Source organism: Crocodylus porosus, unplaced genomic scaffold, assembly GCF_001723895.1.
Source record: "Crocodylus porosus isolate Cpor-Errol unplaced genomic scaffold, CroPor_comp1, whole genome shotgun sequence".
Classification (NCBI taxonomy): domain Eukaryota; kingdom Metazoa; phylum Chordata; order Crocodylia; family Crocodylidae; genus Crocodylus; species Crocodylus porosus.
The window spans coordinates 91,671,562-91,685,013 of record NW_017728886.1 but is presented as its reverse complement, the minus strand read 5'-3'; the positions used below and the strand labels follow the sequence as shown (position 1 = coordinate 91,685,013).

Sequence of the window (13,452 nt, the reverse complement as noted above, 5' to 3'; positions counted from 1 at the left end):
TTGTTTTTAAATTATTCTGATCAAAAGATTTTACACTAGCTGAAAATGATTATGGGAGAGCAAGTGCCATAAGCAAAATGGCCTTACGGGGGTGGCTATATTTAGGCCAGTGAGGTGGCATATTCTTGTTTTCAAAAGAATGAAGAAATATGCTTCTTGGAAAGCAAGAAAACAATGTAGTGAAGTTTCCAGTAGTTCATACCAAAAAACTGTCTTGGCATTTCTGTAAAGGTGCTGCATTGTTCCCTGTATTGCCTTGTATCTTTATTACCATATTGAAATCCCCGCTTCAGTTGCAAAGATGCTTCAAAGCTATGATCATGTAACCGACGTAGGGATTAGCATAAAACAGTAGGCCTGACAGGCAAGAGGTTAAATACTGTGATAAATGTTTACATTTTAAATTAACTGCTCCAGTTCTCACGTAAGACAGAAGAGGATCATGGAGGGTAGAAGGTCACACAAGAGGCAAGTCTAAGGGTAAATGCACGTGTTGAAGCCCCACTAAAGGGGGAGCAAGGCCCAGTGAAAATGAGCATGTTGCTGTATTTTGAGCTATGTTTCATTTTGGTGACTTAAGTGGCTTGAACTTAATACAGTAGCTTCCTTCTTTTCCTTGTAGTTGTGAATGAGGACTTGAAGAGGTGATTTGGCAGTTTCCTTTCCTCTGAATGCAGAAAGCTGAACTTGATGGCCCAGGAGGCTCCTTCTAGGACTATAGCCCCCATGTTGTTTGTTGAATTAATGCTATTATGGAAATGCCATGGTACCAACAGAGCAGCACTGAAAATAAAAGACATTTAAGAGCCAGCTACCCTTTATATGGCATTCAAAAGCCTAGCAGTTTGATGCATGGTGGGGAGGAGGTGGCTGGGGAGGGGTGACTGAAAGTTAAGAAATACAACTTCTTGACTTTTTACAATATTTAAATTCTGGTAATGGGCGTGGGATGTGTTTATCAAGAAATGAAAAATACACACTTCAAGTGTAAGACTGGTCTAGTAAATGCTATTACCTCCCAAATCCTTGCCCCTCATGATTCCTAGGGAACCAGGAAAAACTACCATGCTGGAGGCGCAAAGGCTTGCACTGTTGCACACCTCTCTCTCTCTCTCTCTCTGATTCAGTTAGTCTATAAAAGAGGGCTGCCAGCATCTACCTTGCCATGAAGTAAAACACACCCATTAAGATACAAGTCTCCAAAATGTAACTTCATTCACACTGCTTTTTCCTTTTTTAAAAGAAATCAAAGGGACGTTGAAAAGTTTGGTTAAAAGCTTTCTTTATCATGACCTAGTTTTTTGGAGGAGCAGAAGTGCTCTGCTGTAAGAGAAGTGATTTGAAAGAGTTTAATGTGGGAAATGATTGAGTAGTGAAGTCCTTGGGGGGGGGAGAAGTGAGGTAGATGGGCAAGGTGTAGTGGTGTAACTGCCCTCCCCCCCCCCACTTTGGTTCACCCAAAGCTTAAGCCTAACTGCTTGGCAGCTGCAGCAACATTTCTACTCTGGCACTAGCGAGCAGGCAACTTAACTGCATGACATGAGAATGAGCCATGATGTTCCCGATCCCTTCTAAATCCATTATTCATAGGAGCTGCCACCAGAGTTGCTGTGGGCCGTCCTGCTCTGGCAGTTCTGCTACCCCTTACCTCCTGGCCAGGGGGCTCCTCTTTCACAGTGAACACCGTTCATTTAGGTGGGGCAGTAACTTGGACGTGCCCTCGGGCTAAATCGCATCCTATGGAGGGAAAAATAAAAAAGATGCCCCTTTTACTCTAATGGCTGCTTTTGCCCAGTGGCTTGTGATTTTATTTTAATGTCTCCCAACAAAGGAATAAATGCCCATCCCCAGGAAGCGTGGGAGGAAAGGGGGGGTGGGGCAGGATTGGCCTTCCTCGGGAGTTGGCACCTGGAGGGTGTCCTGACAACATTTTATAGCAGCAGGGCATAGGCTGCCGCCGCACCCGTGGCGGGCGAGGCCGGGGGTCGGTCTGGTCCAGAGCTCGGAGGAGGCCGCGCCGGCGAGCGGCCCCTCAGCCCTCGTCAGTCCCACAAGCGCCCGGGCGACGACGTCCGCCCGGGGCCGGGCGAGAAGACAGCAGGGGGCGCTGCAGGCCGGGCTTAGAAGTCTCGCGAGAGCCCGAGCGCGCGGCGGGTGACGTAAAGCTGGCGCGGCGCACCCAGAGCCCAGTGGCTGCCCGGGAGTCGGGAGCTGCTCCCCATACCGCCCCACACGGTACGTGCTGCCCGCCTCCTGCTAGCCCGCCGCGCACGCTGGTGCTGCTGCTGCCGCGGGTTGCGCCCGGAGCCTGCTCGGCGGGGCTGGCGGAAGGGCGTCTTTGCTCGCACTTGAGATGACAGCTCTGTTTGCTTCCTCCAGCCCCCCCCCGCTGCCATCTTGGAGCCACGTGACTTCCGCACGCCGGGGCGCGGCAGTAGCTGGTGGGACTCGCGTGTGCCGCGGGGTGGAGGGGTGGCGGCGTTCCCTCCGGCTGCGGAGCCGCGCAGGGTCGCGTCGCCCGCCGGGTCCCCAGCCTGCCTCGGCCGTGCTTCAGGGGCTAGGGCACGGGGGAAGCCGGGTTAGTGCAGGGGCGACATGCAGACAGACGCACCCCCTACCTTTCACCTACACTCACCCCCCACCCCTAGATATACATACACACACCACCCCCTACGTGCCCCCCACTGACACCTACCCTGCTATGTGCACTCCTAATGCACAAGCCTACTTGCACCTACCCTATATACACCCCCCCACCCTACCTCCTACACGTGCCCGCGCACACACCTACCCCACTGTACCCTGCCCCCCACACGCACACCTGGTTCCCTCCATAGCCCCTGTGGTGCTGCAGGTGTGATGTGTGTCTGTCTTTTCCTGTGTGAAGCTGACCTGGTGGGGGGGCAGCTTCATGGCTCTGACAGCCCAGACCCAAGTCTGGTCTTTGTTGGAGGAAGTGCCCATCCCAAACCAGCGCTCCTTTAACAGCAGCAAGATTGTCCTATTGACTTGTTCCCTAAGAGCCCTGACACGCATTCAAATTAAAGCTGGATAGAAACCAGCTATAGAGTTCCCACACATTTTCAAGCACCAGCTTAATAGCTGGTTGCCTCTTTTTATAGCCTTTTTTAGTCAGTGTAACAGTTACTTTGTATGGCCAGTTTAAATTTATTGCACAGTTAACCAGTTAATCGCATAAAATATGTAATGTAGCAGGGGCCTTGTATGCGGCCTGAGGCACTGTGTAAAAGTGGCTTTAAGGGCTGATGGCCTTAGTGTCTGGTCTGAATAGTGTGGACCTACCTTGTCCAGCTGTGATAGACAGCATGTGTTGAAGAGCCCGATGCTCCCCTTCAAGAGCAAGTTACCACTCTCCCACCAACTAATGGGATGGTTTAGTCAGGGATGATCCAGCCCTGCTTTCCTATGATCCCTCAAAGCCAGTGCGTGGGTACGGAGCTGGCTGTTTCTGCCAGGTGATCTGCTGGTTAGACCTTCCCCCTGGAAGAGGATGAAATGGATTTCTGAATGCACTTAATTCTTTTCCCTTTATTATAATTTAGGTGCTTGTTTCAGTCAGTTCAGTTAACTTGGTGCAGAACAGAGAGCCCCCCAGTCTGTTTTACATCCAGATAATGTGAGAGACTGAGCATCAGTCTCTTGAGAGGATTACTATTAGAAGCAGTGTTGAGAGGTGCTGGGTGTGGGGATGTTAGCATTTGCTAAAAAGCATTGAAAAATTGGGTTTTTTACTAAGTTTGGAGAAAAGCTTTGCAAATGTGGCTGGGAAAGGCATCTGGCATGGAGTGCTGCCAGCAAGTATGAAGAGAGTAAGGTGCAACAGTGCTAAAAGGACATGAAAGGAGTACTGTGACAGACATCTTTTCCTAAACAGTGAAGGTACAGAGAGGGAAATGTGAAGAAAATGCTAGTTGTGGATAGTGCTGGGTAGGATCTAAGGAGCTTACATTTGATTTGGTGGCCAGTGGAGACCCAGTAAATGTCTCAGGAACATATGAATATGATCTAAAAAACTTGGTGGAATAGTGGTGGATTGCTTCTATGTGGTAGTGTAATAGAAAAATTGTGTGGGGTGTGTTTTGAACATAGTAAAGAGCCTGAAGAGATTTAGTTGATTGTGATGGTGGAACAGGTACAACTCAAAATGGAAGATTTTGGGTAGAGATTGCAGCTATTAGTAAATCCTAGTGGTTCAAGTTTTGTTTCACATGCATCATAGAAAGGATCAAAGGTTTAACAAATGTGGGATCAAAACTGGTACTAGCTCAGGGTTATCGAGTTGGTGGCTTGTGAGGGGTTAACATGCAGCCCCAGAACTCTCATTTGGTGGCCACTGCCCTTATTACTTTGGCTGCAGCATCAGGTGGGGTCTTTGGGCTCCAGCTGGTCTTTGGGCTCCAGCTGTATGCCTCCACCCAAGGATACAGGGCTTCATTCTGTGGCGCAGGCTGCCATGCCAGGTAGCCCAGGATGCTCGTGTGGCATGGTGCCAAGTTGGGGTGGGCTGCTGTGCCATGTGGGGAAGTGCCTTCTGTGTACTGTACGTGCATAGGTCATGCTGGCTGAGGGGTATCAGTAGCAGGGGCCAAGCACCTCTGCTAGTGCTGCTCCTACAGTATGTGGTCCGTGGGGGATGTGGCCCTCAGCTGCTTTGAAGTTGAACAGTCCTGCACTAGGACATCCATTTAAAACAGTGTTGCTGAACATTTTGGCCCCGTGAACCAGATGAATGGGGTAGGCTGGTCTGTAGACTGGATAGAGCCCTGTGTATTGGGATTGAGCCTTGGGGCCTGACACAACCCCTCTCCTGCCCTTGTGCACTGGGATTGGTGCCTGGGAGCCTGGCACTGCACCGATACACTTGGATTGGGTCTCGGTGGTCTGGGATCTTTGTCACCAATACCAGCTGTTTTGACCTTGTGTGCACTAACTTAGTTAAAAATCATAGCAGCAGGTGTGTATACTATATGTTGCTCCTGTAGGTAAAATTGGGATAGTATTGCACACTTCTTTCCTTAGTCTACCCACATTGACTAACCAGTCCACTTTACACTGTTGCCAAGTAGGCAGTTTGAGAGAATATTAGCTGGGAAATGACTTTCCTGATGTCATGTGGTAACTGTAGTAGTGACTCTCCAGCAGGCCCAGGTTAGAGTGCAGGAGTTCCTGGATCCCCTTGGCTTGTTCTCAGGCCACCCAGATTCTGTGCAGCTTCCTAGGATTTGGAACTTCCTGGGATAAAAGGTCAGTCATGCAACAGTCTTCAGGCTCATGCATTTAACTAGCAGGAAACTGTTCTACAAGGTAACTGGGAAACAAAGACAGGGGCCTGTTATGAAAGTGTTGTAAAACTCCTACCATGCTATGCTAACAATTTAAAAATGTGACATTTATGGTATGTAAATCTTGCAAAAGGGGATAGAGATTTTTTTTTTTCTTGCAACATAACAGGGTTCCTATTTTTAGCAAGAGATGTTTGAAGGGATATTTTCCTTGTGTGAGTAAGTTCAGAAGTGAGGGCTGAGGTTCTCCTCACCTCTTCAAAAGCGACTGATGTTAAGAATTCAAAGAGGAAGAACATGGAATCACAAGAAACCCTCTTTGAAGAGGCTTGCCTTTTCTGTGTGTTCCCTTACTGAAAATTGGTCTCCTTCAAGGTGTTTCAAATCAGGCACTCAAGCCTTTCTAATTTTTTTTTGTTTTGTTTTAAATCTTAGCTGTTGCGGCAAGTTCCTATTGTTCATGTTTTGGGAATAGTTGTAGTCCTTGCATTAAATCTGATGCAAAAACTCTGACACACAGTATTGGAAAAAACTCTTTATCACTGAACTAGTAATATTTATCCTGTCTTTCTCTCCTTTGGTAGGAATAATGTTACCAACATGTCTGTGCATTCGCTGCTTTGTGACAGAATCGCTGTTGCTAAGGAATTAATAAAAAGAGCAGAAGCCCTTTCCAGGTCATACAAAGGAGGTATAGAAGGTGGAGCAAAGCTCTGCAGCAAACTGAAAGCCGAATTAAAATTCTTGCTCAAGGTGGAAGCAGGGAAGGTGGCCATTAAGGAATCCCATCTACAGAGCACAAATCTCACGCACCTCCAAGCCATTATTGAATCGGCAGAGAACCTCGAAGATGTTGTCAGCATTCTCCATGTCTTTGCCTATGAAGACAAGTTTGGTGAAAAGCAGATGCTGGTGGTAGATGTTGTTGCAAATGGCGGTCACACTTGGGTGAAAGCAATTGGTCGAAAAGCTGAAGCTCTGCACAACATTTGGCTGGGCAGGGGCCAGTATGGTGACAAAAGCATTATTGAACAGGCAGAGGATTTCCTGCAAGCCAGCCACCAGCAACCAGTTCAGTACAGCAACCCACATATTATTTTTGCTTTTTACAACAGTGTGTCCAGTCCTATGGCAGAGAGGCTCAAAGAGATGGGTATATCTGTGCGGGGAGATATAGTGGCCGTTAATTCTTTGGTAGAAACCTCAGATGAAAACAGACACCTAAGTGCCAGTGAATCTGATGAAGAAAGCCCTGAGCTGCTGCAGGTGACCAGTGTAGATCGAGAGAACTTAGTAGCCAGCATTGCTTTTCCTACAGCGATTAAAGTAGATGCATGCAATAGGGTTAATTTGGACATCACCACTTTAATTACCTATGTATCTGCACTTAGCTATGGTGGCTGCTATTTCATCTTTAAGGAGAAGGTGTTAACAGAGCAGGCAGCACAGGAAAGGAAAGAGAGAGTCCTGCCTCAGCTGGAGGATTTCATGAAAGGAAAGGAGCTGTTTGCTTGTGAATCTGCAGTCAAAGATTTTCAATCCATCTTGGAAACTTTAGGTGGACCAGGGGAGAAAGAACGAGCCATGTTGCTAATTAGGAGAGTTAATGTGGTGCCAGACCAGCCATCTGACCGTGCCTTAAGACTAGTGGCTAGTTCAAAAATCAATAGCCGCTCACTAACCATCTTTGGGACGGGAGACACTTTAAAAGCCATCACAGTGACTGCGAACAGCGGTTTTGTTAGGGCAGCAGCTAATCAAGGAGTCAAGTTTAGTGTATTTATCCATCAGCCAAGAGCACTGACAGAAAGCAAGGAGTCTGTTGCCACACCTTTACCAAAGAATTGTACAGCAGGTTGTGGGCTTTGATGAAGCCACCTAATTAATTATGGTCTTTAAGATAAATGATTTATGCCGGTGGGTGAAGTTTCTGTTACAATTGCTGATTAAACCTGCTGCAGGAAGAAGCTAAGAACTAGAACTGTTAAAACAGTACACTTTCTTTTCATGTGCATCAGTCAGAATATTAACTGTAATTGCTGGAGAAATACAGTTCCTTAAAGGACTTGTATCCTCTGTAAATGTAATTTTTGTTTTCAATTCAATAGGTCTAATTTATTCACTAGGATAATGGCATTTCAATGAAGAATGTTAACTGTGTTCTACCTTATTAAAATATTCAGTTTAAAGCATTATGTACTTGAGTTTTTAATTGTCTTTTTGCCTTGTAACATTCTCATCATCTTTTGAAAGACTAAATTGTTTCAAGCTGGAGCTTTAAAAGGTGTTTAAAATTATCACCATAAAGCTTACATTAATAGGATAGATTACAAGGGAACAGGATTTCTTTGCTTGTTGATTCAAGTGTGCCTCCTAGAAAAACTTGCCTGTATTGAATGTCTCTGTACCTTACTTGCCGGCTGTGTGTTCAAAATGCTGTTTTCCCCCACTCTCCATCCTCCCCATGTTACTCGCTCTGAAACATTTAGGGGTGACATTCACCCCACTCAGTGGAGGGTAACCTGTTATGGTCTGTACTCACTTGTGCAAAATTCATGCCAGATGAACTGCAACAGTGTGTAAGTTTTGGAGTCCTGATGCATCATCATGTGGGGGTTTAAGCCATTTCAAGTTCAAGTATTTTTTTTAATACATTTGTTTGGTGTTTGAATGACATCCACATCCCCTGCCTGCACTCAATTTTCCATCCATCATGCATGCAATAGATGAAGAAAATGTGAGGGAGCTTTTGAAATGCTCTGTATGCCCCCAGGACATCCAAGCAACTTTGAGTCCTTTTTATTACTTCATATGTCTCCACATTGATTTGGTGCCATAAACAAATTGACGCAAGACTTTAGCCCCTTTTCCCTTTCAGCAGTTTTCTAGTTTAGCAAAACAAAAATGCATTTTTCATCGGTTGAAAGTATATTACAAAGTATAGTTCGACATTAAATGGGTTGGGGCTAAAAAATGTTGTTACTGTAATAATCCGTGCTTCTGAATTACCTTCTAGTGAAGAATTTTGGTGATTCATATGTATTAAAGACTCAGAATATCTGGGCTGGGGTAGGGAAATAGTAGCACTATGACTTTTACAGATGAGGAACTGGAAGAGTGAAATTAAATGAGGGTCACATACCTGGTACTACTAGCCTGGGCTTCTGGCTCCTAGTTGCCTCTGAGCATATCTGACCTGTCATAAGCAGTTGGAGGATGTGAAGACAGTGAAAACTTTGTTGCTTCACTGCAAATACACCTTATATGGGAAACCTGTCAGCTTGAATCTGTTCATTTAGGAAGTGGTTATTCTTAAACCAAGATTTAACAGAGCATTGTGGACCATTTTGTTCTTCAGGTTGTCCTTTCTGGGTGCATTGTCTTATTGCATGTGATTGTAAGGACCTGGAGTCCTGTTTGTTCTAGACAGCGCTGAGCTCACTCTTATGTTGGCTTATTAAGAAGTAATTTTGAGTTTTCAGATTTACCTAAAATGTTAAATTGGATGCTGTTAGGGCTGGGTCTTATGCATATTTACTCTTCTTCGTGTTTTTAATAATGTATCTGAAATCTCACTCAGGAGTAGTTTTCCCTTCCCTCTCTCTACCTGCCTGTTTTTTGTTTTTTTTTTTAAACCTGAGCTTCAGGAGGTAGTATTTCTGATGTTTGCTCACTACTTGGTTTGGAAGTCTGAGAACAAGAAAACAAAGGTATTTCTGCATAGCATGTCTGTGCTTGGCAATAATTGGCATTCTTGTAGATAGAGAGGCTAAAAAATGAGTCAACATTTCATACTATTGTTGGTCACCATGGAAAAATCAATGTGGGAAACTCCTGTGTCACTGTTTGTTCTGTAAGTAGTTACTGTACTGCAGTTTCCAGGGCTAACGTTCCTGTATCAGAATGTCACATTCAGGAATAGAGGGAGATTGAACTCTCCAGAACTGAGTATGAGAATAGGAAGTATGGCTGTAGGGGTCACTGCTGAGGCTTATATGAAGGTATTCACACCATGTCCACCCACCCACCTGCCCTCTCCTTCCAACTCAGAAAATAGGTTTGTTCACAGATTAACAATAAGTAGTACTATGGAGGAATATAGTACTAACTTTTATGTGGAAACATTTTATGTGGAAAGTTAGAAAAAAAACCTAACTAGTTTTAGCTGATGATTGGATGGAAGTTTTGACAATAACAAGATGTGCTACCCTAATAACATTTGTATGCATGTAAGTATGTATTTATTGCTGTTATGCAACGAGAACAAGATTACCAGCAGGGAATGATGAACTTGCAAGGGAAGGGAAGTGCTGCAGTACAAGTGCTACACATCAGCCCTCATTTGTCTAACCAGTCACGATTAAATAAAATTATAACAAAATACATGGGAATGGATGGAGTGATTGTGTTGAAACACAAACAGGTGTGGCTAACTTTCTATGAGCTGTAGCTTCTACAAGTATATTGAATTTAGCTTTGACATGCCATCATCTAGAATTCTTCTTCCAGGAAGCTGAAGTTGTCAGGAAGGGATGGCTATACTCTGCTGATGAGGTTATTCTAAAAGTAAAAACAAAAGGTTGAATGAGAAAATATTGCACTGAATGGCAGGAGCTAAAGATTGAGCCCATACCCTTTCTTCACTATGAGTCTCTTGCAGTTCATAGCCTGGTTCCTGTTAACATGGTTTCCAGTTCTATGAACACTGTAGAGATAGGGCCATTTCTTAGATGAGAGAGATTTCATATGTCATTTGATCAAGTGAAAGTGTTTGCATTTATGAAGTCCTATGGGGTTTCCAGTATGCACAAGGCCACATTATGTACTTAAGACTGTTTCTCAACTTTTTTGGACTCCCAGATGCCCCTCATTAGACTCATGGTATCCCTTGGGAAGTGACAGCTCTTGCCGCTCACTTGTTTCTTGGACTACACAAAAATAATGGAGCAATTCTTCTGTTACAAAGAACTCAGGAAGACCATAACAGGTCAGCATGTTTTTGACACAGTCTGAAATCTCTGGGTTTATCTTGTGACTCAAGTTGGTGTTTGAACATCTAACAGTACTGACATTGCATATCATCCCATGGTACCCTTGAAAAGATCTTGCCACAGTACCTGGGTTAAGAATAACAGTTTTACAATCCTAGTTGATCCCTCCTTCTGCAAAAGGCTGGTAATCAATTATTCCATCCCAGCAGGATGATAGATAGGAGGTGGCTGGGCTGGGATTTTAATATGTTGGTCCAAGCAGGCTGGGTATTTCCTTCCCCCATAAAGTTGTGGATTTATAGAGATACTGGCTTGTATTATGAAAGCAGCAGCATCCTCCTTTGGCAATTCAGCTCCAGTGAAACAAAAGGATATGGTGTGCCTGCCTGGATGAGAACAGTGCATGGACTATATGAGTTTCAGCCTCTCTAAAAGCGGGGGCCAGATCCCACGTAAGGGAATAATAATCAGGGAAATTGTGAACTCTAATTCACAGAATTTCCAGTTTCTTGCACAGGGTTTTTCTCTGCACAGAGGATGATTCCAGCCTCCCAGCTGAGGTTCTCTGGATAATTCAGCAGAACCTGTGCTGTCCTCTGTAACAGCACTGCTCAAGAATTTCTGTAAATGCAATAATCTGAACCAGCCTTCTACTATAACAACTTAATCCACTATAGAAGCAGCTCTACGGGGAGTGGGAGATTCACTGTTGCTCACATTTAGCTGGAAGTAGACAGACTTCATCTTAGACAAGAAAATGGGGGGAGGTTAGCCTTCCTGCCAATACCTAGCTGGTGAATTGGTGGAGGGGTTGCTTGACATCTGATGGTCCTGTCCAATATAAGTATTCAGGTTAGGGGGATGGAGAAGTGCTCTGGGTACATATTGTTCTTCCATGGGCAAGACATGAGGACTTACAGGTAAAAAAGGAAAGGAAGTAGGGAATAACAGCACAGGGGAAATAGGAGGAATTCACTTACAGGGTAGTTCTGTGTTTGGCTCCGTACTTGGTTCTCCACTTGGGTTTCTGGTTGACTCTGTAATTGGATCTGGGCTGGGTTCTCCACTGGTCTCCTCACTTTCTTCAATGCAGGGCCCTCCACTGGGCTCCTCATTTTCTTCATGGCTGGGCTCAGTGCTTGGTTCCACACTTGACTTGGAGCTTGGCTCTGTGGTTGACCCTGTGCTGGGCTCCACGTGGGGCTCTGTGGCTGGCCCTGTGCGGGGCTCTGTGGCTGGCCCCGTGCTCTGTGCTTCTATACTTGATCCTGTAGATAGAAGGGTAACAAATGCCTCTGGGGAAAAAAAAAAAGAGGAGGACTGGGTTACTTACTGTGGTACCTGCACATGGATTTAAAAACTTGTAAGCTACCAAATTTGAAAGTTGTGGCCAGAGATTCCAGGTACAAGTTTTCTCGTGGAAAATAACTATGACAGCTAGAGAAAGAAAGATCCTGGGCATAACCAATCCCTGAATACCAATCCACTCTACTGAAGTGAACAGAATTATTCCTGAGTTTGATTCCACTTGTAAAACAAGCCCCCTGCATCTGTGTTGTCTCAATGGGTTTGACTTACCTTGCACATTTATCAGATTGACCAGAATCAGAGCCAACAGTGTGGAAAAGATCAACCTCTTTTTCAGCATGGTTGCACCAGTACCTTACATAAAGTGTGTGTGCCAGGAAGCAAGAGAGAAATCTGCAGTCTCCACCCAAAATACAGTCTCTGGCTGTATTTAAAGCAAACCCCTGGGCTCAGCCCACTTCAAATCTTCCCGAAAACAGCAGGTTGCAAACTGGCCTGATGACATGCTCAAAGATGAATCTCTGGTTGTTGAGGGCTGCTGGATTCTCATTAGTCAGTTGCCACACAACACCACCGAAATAACCTTTAACACAAACTGTGGAGGCCAATTGCAGGCTGATGAGAGTGGCAGTCATGGAAAAGGCCATAAACTATAGCAACACCAATAATGATGTCACCAGATGTGTTTCTGGCACTGTTCGTTTCTCAAGACAAGTTTTTAAATTAGCTTCCACTGAGGAATTTGAAAATCCCGATACAACTCTTGACAAACAGAAAGTGCCCCAGGCAGCTGGAGATAAGGTGAGCGTCAGCCTGCTCTTTTTACTATGTCATAAGGAATGCATTTGAATGGTAAGAATAGTAACATAACAGCCAAAAAGCTTGGATGGATATTTAATTGGAAAGCCCTCTTTTCAGTTATTACAACTTACATGCAAGCACCCCAGGACTGCTGTTTTCCACACTGTATCTCAACTCAAAGGTAAATAAATGCATTTGGAGTATCTGATTGATGTCAGCAAGCTGAAATGCCTACTTTGCATGACTTTGTTGGTTGAAGGTAGCTATATAACTGATAAATCTCTAAGTATACAAAAAGGGATCCTCTGGCATAGACTCCAGTGGCTATTCACCCATCTCTGCTCACAGGATGGAGTCAGGGCCAAGAAACCTATATTTGTTGTAGCAAATTCCCAGCTGCAGTGTTGGCTGTTTAGGCTCTTAGCAGCCAACATAAATTAAAGCAACATAGAAGCCTGCTCCTTTTATTTAAATACTGTTATTGAAACAGCTGTGGGCCAAAGCTGATTAGAAAAAAATAGCAGTGTCACACCAGTGTAAATTTACTGTGAGGGGATTCAGGCTCACACTCATTAACTTTGGGATGTTCTGATCTTTATACCTCTGAAACCTTTCCTTAATATTGCATCAAGCTAGTTTCTCAGCACTGAATTTCTGTCAAGTTGCCTCCATCTCAGGGGTTTGCCTAAGGCATTATTCTTGTAATCATGCTTTTGTGGTGCAAGACAGATTTTTTTTTTTTGGTTTGCAGTGAAAAGAAGCTGAGGTTCATTAATATCTACAGCTGTTCAGTTTCTGCTATAGCTTCCTCCACTGTTACTAGTTGCAACCTAAGGTTGATTTAACTTCTCTATAAAATTGTGAATGGATTATTAAGATTGCTTGATCAAGATTGTGGCTGTATAGAGTATCAATATAATGCACAGGCCAAGAAAATTCAGATAATTGACTCTTATGAGTGTGAATGTGAATCCCAATGTTAGTTTTTACATTTTCTGAGTGAAATACATTACAATCCTATTATAATAACCCCCCATGGAACCAGGAGA

General features: G+C 44.5%; 1 protein-coding gene across 2 annotated transcripts; it reads left to right on the top strand.

Annotated features, from left to right (window-relative positions):
• Positions 1–2,130: 2,130 nt before the first annotated feature.
• Positions 2,131–7,498, top strand: CUNH7orf25 (chromosome unknown C7orf25 homolog). Of its 2 annotated transcripts, none has more exons than XM_019539158.1 (2): positions 2,131–2,235; positions 5,888–7,498. In XM_019539158.1, the coding sequence occupies exon 2, from the start codon at positions 5,904–5,906 to the stop codon at positions 7,170–7,172; it is 1,269 nt and encodes a 422-aa protein (XP_019394703.1). In that variant the 5' UTR covers positions 2,131–2,235; positions 5,888–5,903; the 3' UTR covers positions 7,173–7,498. The 2 variants fall into 2 exon arrangements, with proteins under 2 accessions (XP_019394703.1, XP_019394711.1); XM_019539166.1 differs by lacking the exon at positions 2,131–2,235 and adding an exon at positions 4,897–5,325.
• The last annotated feature ends 5,954 nt before the right edge of the window (positions 7,499–13,452 follow it).